This window comes from Maniola hyperantus, chromosome 19 (assembly GCF_902806685.2).
Source record: "Maniola hyperantus chromosome 19, iAphHyp1.2, whole genome shotgun sequence".
Classification (NCBI taxonomy): domain Eukaryota; kingdom Metazoa; phylum Arthropoda; class Insecta; order Lepidoptera; family Nymphalidae; genus Maniola; species Maniola hyperantus.
In genome coordinates this window covers 12,953,137-12,971,010 of record NC_048554.1, presented here as the reverse complement: position 1 = coordinate 12,971,010, position 17,874 = coordinate 12,953,137, and the positions used below count along the sequence as shown (strand labels likewise).

The following is a 17,874-nucleotide window of genomic DNA, read 5'->3' as shown; positions in this document are numbered from 1 at the left end:
AATTTTCCTATAGCCTACAGCGCCTGAAGCAAAGGTCGACTGAAGAACTAATAGCGCAGCAGACCAGGCCACCATGGGGCCCTATACACCACCCTCAACTTCTGGGTGCCTAGTGCATTTAGACCACTCATTGTGCCAGATCTTTTATTGCCGCAATAAATACATATAAAATTTTCAAAATAACTGCCATAAAAATTAAAAAAAAAAATAGAGGGTTATTTCTTGTAAGTTTGTTTCAAAGTAACTTATCAACGTATAACAGATAGATAGATTAATTATTTATTTATTTAGGCCGTAAGTGACTTACCGATAGGTCGGTGCTGGTGTCGGTGGACAACTCTGCTTCAGTCTCCGTGCTCTCGCCCTAAGTTAGTGAGCCAAAACGTTATAGCCAATTAGTGCACACATTCCATAGAAAGAGGGACAGTTACACTGACCTGTACTAGTACAAGTACGCTGGAGCTGCGGTTGCCGATCTGTTTAAGGAAGCAACTTGATTTTTGCTATTTTGACTCTAATAGCAGCAGTGAGCGTCATGCTAGCGTACTCGGAACTAAATATTAGTAATGAGGCATCTGTCAGTATAGTATCAACACGAAGACTATTTGACATAGTGGTACTGATTCTGAGCACAACCTAATTTTAGAGTATTCGCATCCTCTTCTTACTAATGTAATATGAAAAGGACGGACGCAGTTTGACAGTTTTAAATTTAATCTTTAGATGGTAAAACCCGTGATTTTAGGCTCGCTGTTTAAATTTGTAGCGTGCACTAAAATTTAGAGTCTTTAAATGTAAAGTTCATGTTCTGTCCCTTTTTAGCATTGTTAAAAAGAAAAGGATGCAGATACTCTAAATTTAGAGAAAGACAACGGAATCGGTGCCAATGTGGCTAATTCCATTGTACACAATCTCTAAACTAAACTAAAATGTCACGCCTAAATCTATTGCTATCCCTTTCATAATGTTGCTTGCGGAAAGGGATGGCACTAGATTTAGACCTGTTAATTGAGTTTAGTTTAGAGATTTTGTACAAGAGAATCGGCCCCATTGTTAATTTAAATTCCCGGTACGCCCGGTGAGCCACTTCGAATCGGCATAAAAATGTGTCTTTTTTTATGACACACTTCTTCCAGCGTACTTGTATATGTACATTTCAGTGGACAGTTAGGTATAAAGTGAATTCAAGGAGAAATGGGTACATTTTAGAATTTATTTGTTAAAAGCATGTTAAATGTACCTATATCAAAAAGTTGTTGACTAACATTTATCAAAATTTCGTCAAAACTATTAGTTAAAAGGTTTAAAGACATACAATTATACTCGTGCTACGTCCTCGAATCAGTAACGTCTAGATATTATTGAACACAATGTAGTACGCATAAGGAGTCACCACTTCAGCACTGTAGTTTAGAGTTTTTTTTTTTTTTTTTTTTTTTTTTATTATTATTACCCCCCGATTGGACGACCTCACTCGCCTCACGGCCGTCGCACCGCCGCTTTTCATTCGCATTTTAGTGCTCAACCACTTCACTTGTTCAGTATCTCGCACGCAGTAGGCTTATAATTTAATAATTATAGTAACTATGCCGAAACGTGTAAACAAAAGTAGTTTGGAATTAATAGTGAATAAATTAAGAAAAGGAAGTGAAACTTTCACGACATAAAAAACGTGACGCGGTCACGTTAAGTTCTCCATCATCATCGAGCCAATCTTCGGATTCATCGTCAAATTCATCGAGGCCAGCCACGCCAAAAGAAATTGTTGATGGTAAGTACCTACCTACCCGCAATTATAATGATAAAAGAAAAAACTTACGAATGTATCAGAATTGTCTGCGAGACTCTTTCGCCACATTCGTTATAGTTTAAACCTTCAAATGATACGCTACGGTCTATGCACCAGAGTAGTCTGCGGGACTATCTCGCCGCATTTGAACCCTAGCTCTTTAAAGTGCATCAGAGTAGTCTGCGGGACTATCTCGCCGCATTTTAACCTAACTCTTTGAAGTGCATCAGAGTAGTCTGCCGTCTGCGGGACTATCTCACCGCATTTGAACTATTGGCTTTAAACTGCATCAGAGTAGTCTGAGGGACTATCTCGCCGCATTTTAACTATTAGCCGTAAATTGCCAACTTTTTAAAGTGCATCAGAGTAGTCTGCGGGACTATCTCGCCGCATTTGAACTATTGGCTGTAAAGTGCATCAGAGTAGTCTGCGGGACTATCTCGCCGCATTTGAACTATTAGCCGTAAATTGCCAACTTTTTAAAGTGCATCAGAGTAGTCTGCGGGACTATCTCGCCGCATTTGAACTATTGGCTGTAAAGTGCATCAGAGTAGTCTGCGGGACTATCTCGCCGCATTTGAATTATTAGCCGTAAATTGCATAAACTCTTTAAAATGCATCAGAGTAGTCTGTGGGACTATCTCGCCGCATTTGAATGTTAACGACTGTGAAATAGCTTTATTTTTACAAATTGCATCAGAGTAGTCATTAGGATTATCTTGCCGCATTTGTACCCGCAATATCTACCCGCAATTATAATGATAACAGATAAACTTAAGAGTATATCAGAGTTGTCTGCGGGACTATTTCGCCACACTCGTTCTACTTTAAACCCTTGGGGGAATTCTAGGGTGTAACAAAATGCATCAGAATAGTCTGAGGGACTATATCGTCGCAATTGAATGTAAAAAGAGTAGTCCTTAGGACTATCTTGCCGTCTTTGTAGACCACAATTATATTAGCTTCTCTATCATACCCGATAACGTGTCGGGAGAACCGATTGCATCGAGTGTTCGTGATGAGGACGCTGCTAACACCATAATCTTGATATACTGGGTACAGACCCGATATGGGCCTGACATTATTAAGGAAGTCGCGCCTAGATTTATCCATGTAGCAACATCCGGTTCAAATAAGGATGTTCACAAGGAACTTTTGAAGAAATTCTTGGTTCCGAGGAACTGTATAAATATGGCTGCACCAAAGCTTAATCCCAAGTTTAAGGCCACAGTTCCTGATCAGGTCAAATGGACAAGGCCATTGAGGCACGTCAAAAGCAGATAACAGCTGGTATTTTCTTGCTCGGAAAAGTAATATCGGATCAGCTATGTGCCACCGAGAACAACGATTTGACTAGAGGTCTTATGGGACTTAGTCGAATCTTATGCAAAGTTCGACATTCCGAATCGGAAGCACGGCGTAACTTCGCACTTTATATTTGGTTAAGAGGGATTTAAAGGACTAGCTTTTGCCTACTAAGAATGGCAAAATTCTTTTCTGGTAGCAACCTTCCGGAGACCATCAGATGACCATCAGAACAGTTTGCTCTGATGGTCGATGGCTGTTTCAAAATCTAGCTCGGACTTAAACCCGAAATTCCCAAGAAGCCCAAAAGCTTCAACATCACGAGGGCCGCGACTCGCAGCCACCAGCCACCTGCCCCGCAGAACGTGCTGTCCCGTGAGAACCTGTCGCAAGGCTACACGCAGTGGCCCAAGTAGACCCACCGCCAGTACATCTGATACGTTACGCTGGACGCCTCGCCCAGTTTTATAAGTCTTAATTGACTTTGATTTAATAACATCTTATCTTAGATAAACGGCTATCAAATGAAACTTGATAGACCAGTCCTGCCATTCGGTATCTGTATACCTACCCTACGGCGCCATAAATGTTTACTAAACTGATGAAACCTATTGTAAAGTTTCTACATTCATGTGGTTTTGTATCATCTATAAGTATACTTATAGATACATAAGCTATACTTCGTTGGTTATACTTACGAAGGCTGTATGCAAAATATTGAGGCCATTAAAAATTTACTAAGGGCGCTGGGCTTCATAATTTGTCATCCATCATTAATGAGGAAATAATGAGTAAAAAGTAACAGAATGCAGGATACCTTCAAAGTCTTGCAATTATTTAGGTTATACTTATCATAAATGGCAATTTATAATATCATAACCTATGCTACGCTTAAAACGCTGCAAAATACGGAAATTTGCCAAATTATTAGGTTTATTTGTCTCTGAATGCAGGCCATAGAATACGGATGGTTACAGTACGAAACCAATATAACCTGCGACAATTATGAAGCATTTATGACAATGTCACAACCCTTACTAATTTAAATTGGTGGCTCTGAATGTCATCGACAATTCAGTTCATAGAATCAGAAGCGACCAAAGAATTTGCAAGTACTACTACGTAGAAGCGACAGCTATGTATTAGAGGAGCTATGTCTGGTCTGATGCCTCAAAAACGGGATGGTCAAACCGCTAAGTGGTCGCTGGTCTTATAGTGAGGGGCAACTACATATATCATTCATCTCGAACATTTAACTGCGTACTTTGCCCTAAAGCGATTTGCAAAATGTTTTTACGACTTTCAGAGATTACTTAAACACAACTGCAGTGAGCTAGATTAATCGCATAGGCGGCGTTAAATACCCTCACATGAACAACGCACGAACAACGTCACTAAAGACATATGGCAGTAGTGTGAGTCTCAGATGATTATTATAGTAGCTTTATATATTAACTATAAGTCGTTAGATAATATTATTGCTGATCGGGAATCTCGTCAATCACATCATGATGTTTGAATGGGAGTAAACGAACTCTGGCTATCAAAAATTGATGGGAAATTTTTCCAGTCCTACAAATTGATTTATTTGCTACCCGAATAAATACTAAATGTGATAAATTCGTCTCATGGCATAGCATAGGGACCCTGATGCTTTTGAAATCGACGCTTTCACATTAGACTGGTCCCAAGCTTTAATTTATGTATTTATTCCTAGCGCTGTTATACTAAAAACTTTGCAGAGCACAGACAAAGCTGTAGGTATAATGGTTGTTACTTATTGACCCAATCAACCATGGTACCCATCATTTATGCATCTGCTCAAATCAGACGTAAAGTTAAATTTTAACGATGTTCTAATACCTTGTCCCAGCAAACATTGCCCTGGGTTGCCGGGGTATTGTCCGGACCGTATTGCTATCGCGACGTGTGCCCATCCTTTCCATTCCTACCTGATCATCATCAATCATGATGGTTTCATGGTCGACTAACACTCTAATAATAAAACACAACATTTGCCTCAAACGTTGGTACCTATACCTTTTGTATAGAATATATTGTTTAAACATTTACGATCCATCCATTCCAATCGTCATAGAGTTCCTCATTAAGATAATTAATATTGGTGATCAATATAGAACTATCAATAGTCACAGAGTTGCTCTCTATCTAATAAGTAATTGGAAATATATCACAGGACGATAGGATTACAAGATTTTGTAAAAGTGTTTACTTACAAGCTAAGACCACCACATAATATCCACGTGGTAAACAAACATAGTTCAAATCAGTTAGATTCTTTGTCTCCTATTGAAAGCATGACCCTGTAGAACAGCTTTCAAAGAAATGCATGACTTTATTTGCTCTTGTGACAGCACACAGTGCGAACGCTGTCTAAAGTTAAAATTGACAAAGTAATTATTTCAAATGATCAATAAATTATAAAAATCATGGAATTTATTAAAACGTCCAAAGTGGGTACATAACAAACCTATTTTGTAACTACCTGCCTTCCTTCAAGGAACTCCCAGAAATATGCCCTGCAAAAACGCTTAGGTATTATATACATGGCCAGAACCAAAAACTTACGAAAGTCTGACCGACTACTGTGTTTCACCTCAAACGCTAAGCCAGTGGATTAAGTCCACCTGGAAAGATAGTGGAATTGACGTTTTCATGTTTTCTTCCCACAGCACCCGACACGCCTCAACATCTATGGCGTTCAAGCTTGGGGTCAATCTAGATATAATAAGATAGACCGCTGGGTGTAGCGGCAGTTCCACTACCTTTGCCAAGTTTTACAACAGGCCGGTAGTCAATAACTCGTTATTAAGTTATCTTGGCTACTAAGGTAGTTTACCTTAGTAGCCTAGATAACTTGGCCTTAGTAAGAACGATATGTTCGCTTTGATTAAAATTAATGACATTTATAAATAATATTGCAATTTTTGAAGACGATTACTCTTTGTACGTAATACTCTTTTGTTACTGTAATGAATGAGCAAAAGTTTCCTACATCATTCATATTATTATTTTATATTGCGACGTTCCCTCCACGTACTCTCAACATCTACATTGTGTTCAATAATATCTAGACGTTACTGATTCGAGGACGTAGCACGAGTATAATTAATGATTAAACGAACTTACCTGTACGTGAAGTTCTATCATAATTATACGAAGTGCTACGTCCGAAGAATCAGTAACACCCGCCCGCCCTGAGAACCCAGAATGTTGCGGAAACATCGCAATCATCTACTCTAAATGAAAAGCGGCGGTGCGACGGCCGTGAGGCGAGTGAGGTCGTCCAATCGGGGGGTAATAATAATAAAAAAAAAAAAAAAAAAACTCTAAACTACAGTGCTGAAGTGGTGACTCCTTATGCGTACTACATTGTGTTCAATAATATCTAGACGTTACTGATTCTTCGGACGTAGCACTTCGTATAATTATGATAGAACTTCACGTACAGGTAAGTTCGTTTAATCATTAATTAGTGCTTACAAATTTTTAACAAATTAATTAGACGTTTTGAGAATAAGACATTTTAAATAGAAGTTGGTGCAAGCAGAAATGCTGATGGACTCAATTTTTGTTGAAGGTATCTAATGAAATTCACTGAAAACGTTCCGACTAAGATTCACAAAAAAGGGACTTAGGTAAGAAAACCCAAAAACCCTTAAACAGAGCTAAACAAACCCAGAAATTTTTAGACATAAAATTAAAAGAAATAAGTATTTTGACATAAACTTAAGAAAAAAATTTTAGACATGAAGTTCTCGTACAAATAATATATACTAACCAAAATAAACTCGCAAACAAAACTGCACCTTTGAAGACTTTATCAATGCCTATACTTATCTCGTAAATACGTATAAAAATACTCACTCTGCTGAGTCCGGCGAGGTCCGGGGCGCGGGTCTCACCGGCCTGACTTTTGAACTTCGACGGGATCTCGTCTTGCTTGAAACCTTCAATACAAGTGGTCCATCAGTACCCTTATTATAAATACGAAAGTGTTTGTTTGTTGGTTAGTCCTTCAATCACGTCGCAACGGAGCAACGGATCGACGTGATTTTTTGCATAGGTATAGTTAAAGACCTGGAGAGCCTACTTTTTATCATCATCATGATCAACCCATCACCGGTTCACTACAGAGCACAGGTCCCCTCTCAGAGTGAGAAGGGTTTTGGCCATAGTCTACCACGCTGGCCAAGTGCGGATTGGCAGACTTCACACACCTTTGAGAACATTATGGAGAACTCTCAGGCATGCAGGTTTCCTCACGATGTTTTTCTTCACTGTTAAAGCAAGTGATATTTTAATTACTTAAAAACGCACATAACTCCGAAAAGTTTAGAGGTGCGTGCCCGGGATCGAACCCCCGACCTCCGATTGGAAGGCGGACGTCCTAACCACTAGGCTACCACAGCTTTTTATCATACTACTATTTAATGTCATTCAAGTGCCAAGACAGCCTTGTCGCACTCTAGCCAGCGTGATAAACTGTAGCCAAAGCCCTTCTCACTCTGAGAGGAGAGCCGTGCTCTGTAGTGAGCCGGCGATGGGTCGAGCATGATGGTTGAACGTTGACTCACCAAGCAGATTGAGCACTTCACTGCGGAAGGTAGACATGAAGTTGGCGCGGAGGAAGAACCACGTGTACCGCTCCTGCTGATCACTCGCCGCGTCGCCTTTCTCGCGGCAGTATCTACGAGAGTGATGCGTACAAAATGAGAACTCACTCACCATTTTTTCTTTTTTTTTAAAGAATATTAGCCAAATAATATCTGTCCCGGCTGTACTCACGTGTGTAGTCGACGTTAGCCCGACTAGTTTCGAACCCATACTAAGACAAGGGCATCAGTCGTGGGACGGGACACCATTAGCTCCGCGTGCCTGGATGTCGGTGACGGTTCCAGTGATGAAGAACAGCAGGAACTGTCGGGAGACGATCGGCAGCTGTCTCCCCCCCCACCCCAGCCACAACGGGCGCTACGGGCAGCGGCACGTGCGTCCCGCAGTCAAAACCGCGGCGCGTGCGCGAACGGACTCCCTTGAAAAAGGACCCCGTATGGGTTCGAAACTAGTCGGGCTAACGTCGACTACACACGTGAGTACAGCCGGGACAGATATTATTTAGAATGGAAATCACTCACGGTAGTTTAAATGCTAAAATATTAGCCAAGTTAATTGGTGATTAATATTCCCCCTTCCCCTCCAATTAAGCGTAAAGCTTGTGCTAGTAGTAGGTTCGACATTAGTGGAATGGGTGGGGTTTGAACCGGCGACCTTTCGGTTTTCAGTCCGTTGAGTTATCGAGGCTCTTAAATTATGTGTCAACTGTCATGTTAAAAGTACGATTTTAGTCCTTATTTTAAAGGTGAACCGTTAAAAATCATAACACTACAATAAAAGATTCTAAATCTATGAAAATAAGTCTGTATGATGTATCCCTCAAAAATTGACTTCTGTATTCCGCAAAAAAATAAAAGAATTTTTAGTCTAACTTTGGTACTGATTCTGAGCACAACCTAATTTTAGAGTATTTGCATCCTCTTCTTACTAAAGTAATATGAAAAGGACAGACGCAGTTTGACAGTTTTAAATTTAATCTTTAGATGGTAAAACCCGTGATTTTAGCGCACAGTCGCGAGCCTACTGTTTAAATTTGTAGGGTGCACTAAAATTTAGAGTCTTTAAATGTAAAGTTCAGGTTCTGTCCCTTTTTAGCATTGCTAAAAAGAAAAGCATGCAGATACTCTAAAGGAGATCGCCTGTGAACGGGCCCTCTTTTGTGGCATCGTGTCAAAACTTAAGTTAATTTTTTTTTAAATGTGTTATTTTTTTACGATTATGTTTTATTACGACTTTTTTTCACTCTATTATTGAAAATATCCACAATTACAGTTAGAATCGTAGACATGCATTTATTTTGAAGAAGTATTAATTAAATATAACCTCAATATCAGCAATATAAAAAATAAGATTTCTTTATAACCTGGGTGATTAAATAGAAATCGTTTGCAGAATATAAAGAGTTAATTATTTGTCTACAAAATAAAATTAAAACCATGGTGACATAACAATTATATTAGGGAGGGCCCAAAGCTCCTAAGAAAATGGGCAATCTCATTTAGTTTAGAGAAAGACAACGGAATCGGTGCCATTACCCCATAATAATATATCATAACGGGGTAGTATATGGATTTTAAATTTGTACGCGGACAAAGTCGCGGGCATAAGCTAGTAATTTCTAAAATGGTATACCCACTCAGCTAATCTCTCAGCGGCGCCGGGCTCTTGACTGAGCGTGAGTCCGATGACGGTATCCAGCTCGAATGCCTTCTCCACTATCTCTGGTTCACTCACCACCTACAATAAAGGACATCTTATTTTTTTTTTGTTTATTTGAAAGTAATCAACAGCGTAAATACATAATTATTATTTAAATTTAAATCTAGTTATAACAGAAGGCCAAAAGAGATTACTTAAAATTATAATTAAAACTATTTTTAACAGAATAGATTTAGAATAAATGTAGGTATATACAATAATAAAATTAGAACAGTGTGTGTGTATGCAGCGGCGTGCACAGGGTTTGAAGCTAGGGTAGGCATTAGTTCGGTAGGCCTGTTTACTGGCAGGTCATAAAGAATAATATGCATTGAGCTATTACAACTGGGGTAAGCAGTGCATTTATGCCTCTATGGCCTGCACGCCACTGTGTGTATGCTTGTGTGTGTGTGTGTATGCGTGTCTGCTTTTGTGTGTGTGAGTGTGTGCGTGTGTGTATGTGTGAGATAGAGATAGCGAGCAAACGAGCAGGCGGGTCACATGACGTTAAGTGATTATACTGCCGCCCATAAACATTTGCAGCACCAGAGGAACCGCCGATGCGTTGCCGGCCTTTTAGGAATTTACAATGAACCAAAGCTTAATTTGCTGCAATCCGCTGAAACAGGTCGAATCTGTATGGTGCAACATGCAGCATGCAAAATGCATGGCCCGCCCTCCCACTGCTAAACATGCAGGAAGAAGCAGCCACCAGGCAATGCATCCTGCATGCATCCGCATGCTGCATGTTGCACCATACAGATTCGACCTGTTTCAGCGGATTACAGCAAATTAAGCTTTTGGTTCATTGTATATCATGGACTTCCGCAAAGTAACGCCTGCTTCTATAAGCATTTTAGGAATTTGTTGGTCCGCCCCTTGAATAACCCCATGTTGTAATCTAAAGGGAACGCCGCCGAAGGGAGTTGATTCCACAGTTTGCATCTATAAATTTATAAACTCCTAATAGCCCAGTAGTTAGGACGTCGGCCTCCTAATCGGGAGGACAGGAGTTCTTTCACCTCTACGGGCGATTACGCACTGCCTCCGATCCAAATCCGTGAAAATACGTTCCGAAGTAGTCATAGAAGTTGTATGGTAGCCTACGTACTAGCTCCGACTTCCGTCATCCGAGTTCTCTCCGTCATCCGTGAGAATATCTCGGATGTACCTCGGATTCAAATCGGACATGAATAGCTTGGATTTGGAAACATCAGATTAGTGCGTAAGCAATATCAAAGTTGGGTCTAAAATTTTTATATCTTTTTTTTCACGGACTCGAATCGCTCCGCTCTACCTTTGCGGAGTACGTGCTTGCTTTAGCAGCGAAGGAAATCATTGTGAGGAAACCAACATGCCTCCGAGTTTCATATCATTTTCAAAGGTTTATAGGCGGCAGTAATCACTTAACATCAGGTGACCCGCCTACTCGTTTGCTCGCTACTTTTATTTAAAAAAAAGAACCTCGTCATCAGTATGAAACTGTCCAGCAATTTCCATTACAGTCGTCTTGGAAATTGATGGCGAGTGGCCAGTAGAGACCCGATAACAGTCCTCTGTAATGAAATCCTTTCTTCAGTAAAGTAGCCGATTCCGAGCAAATGGGAGAAATAGTACATTACATTTTATGCAAATATCTTATCTACAGTGCGACAAGGCTATCTTGGCGCGTGACGAAAATCGGAACTAACGTTGCCGTCATGTGTCCCCTTTGTACTTGTTTGAATATTCTAAGCCTTTGTTCTCCAACAGCGCCCCCCTGTCAGTGTTAGTGACGTCTAGCCCCCAAGGGGGGAGAGTGAGCATAAGGGACAAGGAAGAGACAAAAATAATTTGTAGGGAGTCAAGAGGGCGCCCCGGGAAAAATGCCAAGAGCAAGTACCGAACGGGCGCCCTCCCGCGATTCGGCCCATATAACCGAGAGGTTGGTGGGGCCATGAGAGGTGGAGGGTTGTCCCTAGCCCCCCTCTCAATGTCATTCAAGAGAGCCTTGTCGCACTGTAAACAAATATTCCACATACCTGACTAATGTAGACCAGTTTCTGCGGCGCCTCCTCTTGTGGACACCTCTCGAATGTCACTAGCTTCCCGCCGAACTGTGAACAATTTTTATTTTATTTTTTACTAGGTGATACCCGCGACTTCGTACGCGTGGCTTTAGGTTTTTGAAAATACCGGGATAAAAACAAACTAGCCTATGCCCTTCCCACGGATGCAAGCTATCTCTGTACAAAATTTCGTCAAAATCGGATAAGCGGATAGGACGTGAAAAGCTATCATACAGAGTACAGACAGACAAACACACTTTTGCATATTTTATAATATAATTATATTCTACTAACTACTTAGTATGGATGAATGATATTTAGTATACACTCTGCAGTACAAAACGTACGCATGAGATTCCAAAAAATAGAAAACCCGATAGCAAGGTTTTCTTACTAAGAAAGGATTTAATAACAAAGACTCTAATGTTAATTTACCATGTGTGACACCACGAGTAGTTGCGCGATATAACGACATACAGCGCCATCTGTTATCAACTGCGGTACTACAATATCAATTTCAAATGACGTTACCATATTATACTACTGCTATATCATGGGGCACGGCAGTGCCGTCAAGACGAGCCAACCTAAAGGACGGGGCACGCTTCGGTCTGGATGACGCTAGAATTTTCAGGATAAGGTGTCCCCAGGAAACTTATTAAAACATACTAATTGCCGTACTCAGAGTCGCTTAATCGTTACTTAAGTTTAGTTAAAACGAGACAGAGCTATAACTCGCGCATAAATCTGTCTCGTTTTAACTCAATCTTAAGTAACGATTAGCGACTCTGAGTACAGCAGTAAGAATGAATTCTGTAGCTTTTATGGTTTCAGATTTATTGATCCCCTCGTATAGGGAATGCATATCTGACAGTCTGTACAAAAAAAGTGTTTCCTAAAGTCCTAGAAGACTGAAATGTTGTACGTAGACTAGGCATCACATACAAAATACGATTCGCATATAAGAGCTATATACATTGGACTTAGGGCAGGTCCCATGGATACTACAAATCAGATCAGCTTAGGGGCTTGGCTCTACTAGAGATCTCATACCTTTTTAACAAAAAAGTCATTATGAACTTGTGAATTTTTGCAACCAAAACATGAAATGTTGGTGGGATTAGCATTAACTAGCTAATTTCGTAACGTTCGTTTTAGATTTTTTTCGGAATCGCACTCGATGGGTTCTGTATCATCGTACAAGAAATAACACTTTTAATACTGTATCATCTTAAAAGGAAAAGGTGACTGACTGACTGACTGATCTTTCAACGCACAGCTCAAACTACTAGACAAATCAGGCGGAAATTTGAAAGCAGATAGCTATTATGACGTAGGCATCCGTTAAGAGAGGATTTTTGGAAATTCAACCCCTTAGGGGTTAAATAGGGGCTGGGGTTCGAAATTCGTGTACTCCACGCGGACGAAGTCGCGAGCATAAGCTAGTCCACATTAAGTATAACCGTATAAGTTATAACTAAGAATGGGTCAATGGATGAAGTCAGTATACACTCAGCAGTACAAAAATGTACGCATGAGATCCAAAAAATGGAAAACTTGAGATTTTGCACAGCTAAGTTTTCAAACTAAGAAAGGATTTAGTGACTAGGGCTCCTCTGTTAATTTACCATCTGTGACACGACGAGTAGTTGCACGATTTAACGACATACAGCGCCATCTGTTATCAATTGCGGTACTACAATACACCCGGGCAAGGAGGCCACTCGAGGCCCGTTTGACCTATGCCAAGATGGTCTTGGCATAAGTCAAACGGAGAAGACCCCGCTGCTGATATCAAATGATAAAGTGACTGACTGATCTTTCATCCGTGAAAATACGGATATAAAAATATCTACGTCATATGTCATAAACGTAACGTACGTATTTTCACGGACTCGGATCGGATGAGCGCGTAACCGCCGTTAGTCAACGGGAAGTACCCTATAGGTTTTGATTACCTTAACGGGTCTAGACAGACACAGCCGACAGACAGACAACGAAGTGTAAGGGTTCATTTTTTTTTCTTTGGAAATCCAATCCAATCCATCAGCCTGTTTGCGTCCACTGCTGGACACAGGCCTTTCCAAGAGCGCGCCACCAAACACGGTCCTCCGCCTTCCTCATCTGTCCGCTCCCCACCACCTTCTTCAGGTCATCTTTGGAGATACGGAACCCTAAAAATAGGAAATAAAGAATAACTCACAGCAAACTTGGCGCCAGTGGGTCGTTTGAGCCACTTGGGCGCGCGCGTCGGCTGCGCGGCCGTCGTCTGCACGGGCGCGCTCTGCTGCACGACAGGCAAGGCGGCGAATGAGTCCGCGCCGCCAAATGACTCCATTATGTTGCTTTGACTGCTTGCACTCTGCAACGAAACATGTAGAACATTGGGGCTAATTCTGAGCACAACCTAATTTTACAGTATTCGCATGCTCTTCTTACTAATGTAATATGAAAAGGACAGACACAGTTTGACAGTTTTAAATTTAATTTTTAGATGGTAAAACCCGTGATTTTAGCACGCACTCGCGAACCTACTGTTTAAATTTGTATTGTGCACTAAAATTTAGAGTCTTTAAATGTGAAAGTCATGTTCTGTTCCTTTTTTAGCATTAGTAAAAAGAAAAGGATGCAGATACTCTAAATTTAGTTTAGAGAGAGACTAGAGAATCAGGGCCACTGTGCGTGTAATTTTTTTACTGCGTTATTGGCTTGACAATCACGCTTGAAAAGGCAATAATGAGATCTAGGTTGGAATGCGCTTGCCTAGAATATGTATAACTTACTTAACTCGTACTTAATTTTATGTTTTTTACAAAGGCAAAATGTATAAGGCTCATCAGACATTACGACTAAAATCTCTAAACTAAACTAAAATGGCACGTCTAAATCTATAGCTATCCCTGTCATAATGTTGCTTTCGGAAAAGGATAGCACTAGATTTAGACCTGTTAATTTAGTTTAGTTTAGAGAATGGGGCTAATTCTGAGCACAACCTAATTTTAGAGTATTCGCATGCTCTTCTTACTAATGTAATATGAAAAGGACAGACACAGTTTGACAGTTCTAAATTTAATTTTTAGATGGTAAAACTCGTGATTTTGGCGCGCACTCGCGAACCTACTGTTTAAATTTGTATTGTGCACTAAAATTTAGAGTCTTTAAATGTGAAAGTCATGTTCCGTTCCTTTTTTAGCATTAGTAAAAAGAAAAGGATGCAGATACTCTAAATTTAGTTTAGAGAGAGACTAGAGAATCAGGGCCATTGTGCGTGTAATTTTTTTACTGCGTTATTGGCTTGACAATCACGCTTGAAAAGGCAATAATGAGATCTAGGTTGGAATGCGCTTGCCTAACTTACTTAACTCGTACTTAATTTTATGTTTTTTACAAAGGCAAAATGTATAAGGCTCATCAGACATTACGACTAAAATCTCTAAACTAAACTAAAATGGCACGTCTAAATCTATAGCTATCCCTGTCATAATGTTGCTTGCGGAAAAGGATAGCACTAGATTTAGACCTGTTAATTTAGTTTAGTTTAGAGTTAGTAGAGAGTTATTGTGTACAAGAGAATCGGTCTCATTGTTTCAACGTGATTCAAGGTGGCTTACCATGTTATGCTGTGTGCCGGTGTGCAGGAGGGTGTGCACGGCCAGCGACTGGTCGAAGGCGGCCGCGGACAGCAGGCCGGGCTCGCGCGGACTCCAGCTGACGTCGAACACCCACGCGGACTGGCGGCTCACTTCCACCACCAGTTCGCCGCCCTGGAATGAGGTAAATTATACGTACAGATTTGACAAACTTCTTTTTTACTGCGTGATAGGCTTGCGCTTGACGACAATCACGCTTAATAAAAAAAACCGGCCAAATACGAGTCAGTACTCGCTCACCAAGGGTTCCGTACTACAGTAATATTTTCGACATTTTGCACGATAAATCAAAAACAACAATGCATAAAAATAAATAAAAATTTGTTTTAAAATCTACAGGTGAAGCCCTTTCATATTGATACCCCACTTAGTATATTAATCTCACTTTGAAAGTTGAAAATACTAATTATATCTTCATCAACACGTTTTAATTTTTTTTGTGATTTAACCACAAATTCACGGTTTTCGGATTTTTCCCTTTACATGTGCTATAAGACCTACCTACCGGCCAAATTTCATGATTCCAGGTCAACGGGAAGTACCCTATAGGTTTCTTGACAGAGAGACAGACAACAAAGTGATCCTATAAGGGTTTCTTTTTTACTTTTGAGTTATGGAACCCTAAAAACTTCGTTCTAACTTCTAAATAAAAAAACAAGAACATTCCAAACTATGGGTAAACACAACTGACAGCAGGCAAGCCAAAGAGGCTTTCCCTAATATAGACAAGCGAAAACTAACAAACTGCTCCGCCTGGACAGAGGTAAGCTTAGGAAGGTGGTGGGACTCAACAGGGCATAGCCCACTAAACAAACACCTTTCGTTATAGGTGTCACCGACAGTACTCTGTGCAGGGCCTGCATGGAGGTCGACGAAACACCGACGCACGTGGTCCTAGAGTGCACGGGCGTAGCAGAACGCGAACGCCATTTGGGTTCCCCAACCTCACTCCACGAAGCCCTCGGCAACCTGGGCGGTCTACTCGGCTTCTGGAGCGAGCATGGATGGCTGGAGTGAAGACTTCAGCGGGGAGGGGCAATGGACAACAGACGGAAACGTTTCAGTGCGGAAACCAGCCCAGAACGAAGAAAAAGAAACTAATTCGTTTGTCACAAAATTGACTGTAATAGAAAATAGTGTAAAGTAGATCAGTACATAACGTACCGGTTTAGTATTGTTGGGGTTCCAAGCAAGTATCCTTCCGTCCTTTCCCCCCGACAGCAGCAAGTCGTGATCGTGGCCACTCCAGGACAACGAGAGGGCGCCCTTCTCGTGACCTTCCAGTGTCACCAGGGGAGATGCTGCTAACCTGAAAACGTTAGAAAAACGCTACATTTCATATTTAATTCCTTTGATATTCTTTCTTTAAAAAAACAGGGCAATTTTAAAATGGACATCATTAATGCCCGGTTTCTGAACTCGCCGGTTATGTTCTCATTAGCTATTGATTCGATAAAGTTATATATAGGATAAACGTCGTTTAACTGTCCATGCGTTTCTGAATATAACAATAGTCGCTAGATGAGTCTGTTACAAGAAACGAGTTTGAACTGCATATTATTTTTTTTATTTCGCCATCAACACTAGTTTTTTTAATAATAGTATTTTTTTCAATGCTAAATAAGTGCCTAAAGACTGTTTTTGCAAAGTAACGAACCATTTACTATTAAAATACTGTTTAATCTAAAATAAATACGAAAATGAACTACCGATTTTGACGAAATTTGGTACAGATATAGCTTGCATCCCGGGGAAGGACATAGGCTACTTTTTATCCCGGAAAATCAAAGAGTTCCCAAGGGGCTTTTCAAAAACTTAAATCCACGCGGACGTTGTCACGGGCATCAGCTAGTAACATATAACACGTACCTCAAATCCCACAACTGTATGACGGGCGCCTGGTCGTCTTCGGAGGCGATGCAGAGCTGCGTGGCCACCGCGGGGTGCCACGCTAAGGAGCGCCAGCGCGTGCGGAACTGTGAGTCACTGCAAACCACGTTTTCGTTGAGTTAACCTTTATACCCGCCTTCCACTGCGAAAGGGTAATGAGCGGAGCGGAGCCCCGAGCGGAACAGAGCCTTTGCCTTCCACTAAGAGTTTCACCCAAAACTGATTTTTGCCTTCCATTGCCAGCGGACTAAGCGGAACGAACGAGCTAGGCGGAAAATGAAATGGGTAAGATGAACGAGTTTGTGTGGTTCCACTGGCAGCGAGCATTGCGGAGCGGGCCAGTAGGTACCAGAGGCTCCGTGGTGGCACACACGTGTTTGTGATAATGTCAGACGATTCCAGTGAACATGATTTTCCATTTACAATAAGTTTAATTTAGACACACAGTTGACAGAGCAAAGAATACCTATATCTATAGTCTGGACAAAATTTTCTCAAGATTGATCTCATTTGAAGAATCTCCAAATAAGTCAAGTCCTCAAGTCTGGCGATCTTAAAAATTATCAAAATACTAGGCTGAAAAATATCTAAACTCACCTTAATTTCATGATGGGTTCATTTTTCCTTAAGTCCCAAACCAGACACCTTGTGGCAAATGTGGAGCCCAATATGTGCTGTACCTGAAATGATAAAAAAGTAGCGCTGTAAATTAAGCTGGTTTGACTAAGCAATGATGATCGTTAAGAACTGGATTTTAAAATTGGTACCAACTCTATTTCAACCACTGACAAATTATTCAATTCTTAGCAGCTCAAGATGTATGCATAGTTGGATAGAATCAAAATCAGCTGGCTCG

At 40.8% G+C, this 17,874-nt stretch overlaps 1 protein-coding gene and 2 long non-coding RNA genes across 9 annotated transcripts in view; 1 reads left to right on the top strand and 2 right to left on the bottom strand.

Annotated features, from left to right (window-relative positions):
• LOC138403671 (uncharacterized) overlaps positions 1-17,874 on the top strand; it is a 331,305-nt gene that overhangs the window by 146,831 nt on the left and 166,600 nt on the right. The window lies entirely within an intron of this gene.
• Sec31 (secretory 31) overlaps positions 1-17,874 on the bottom strand; it is a 36,361-nt gene that overhangs the window by 13,707 nt on the left and 4,780 nt on the right. For 6 of the 7 annotated variants that reach the window (XM_034978495.2, XM_069505052.1, XM_069505049.1 and 3 more), the window contains 10 exons: positions 17,616-17,698; positions 16,998-17,114; positions 16,293-16,437; positions 15,090-15,242; positions 13,682-13,840; positions 11,452-11,526; positions 9,369-9,469; positions 7,693-7,805; positions 6,983-7,065; positions 308-364 (listed from right to left, as the gene is read on the bottom strand). In XM_034978495.2, the coding sequence (XP_034834386.1) occupies positions 308-364; positions 6,983-7,065; positions 7,693-7,805; positions 9,369-9,469; positions 11,452-11,526; positions 13,682-13,840; positions 15,090-15,242; positions 16,293-16,437; positions 16,998-17,114; positions 17,616-17,698 (1,086 nt within the window). The remainder of the gene's footprint in view (positions 1-307; positions 365-6,982; positions 7,066-7,692; positions 7,806-9,368; positions 9,470-11,451; positions 11,527-13,681; positions 13,841-15,089; positions 15,243-16,292; positions 16,438-16,997; positions 17,115-17,615; positions 17,699-17,874) is intronic. The other variant, XM_069505051.1, reaches the window with a different exon arrangement.
• LOC138403676 (uncharacterized) lies at positions 1,417-3,567 on the bottom strand. Its single transcript, XR_011237892.1, has 2 exons — positions 2,061-3,567; positions 1,417-1,997 (listed from the first exon to the last, which is right to left on the bottom strand). It is a non-coding gene; the product is annotated as an uncharacterized lncRNA (long non-coding RNA).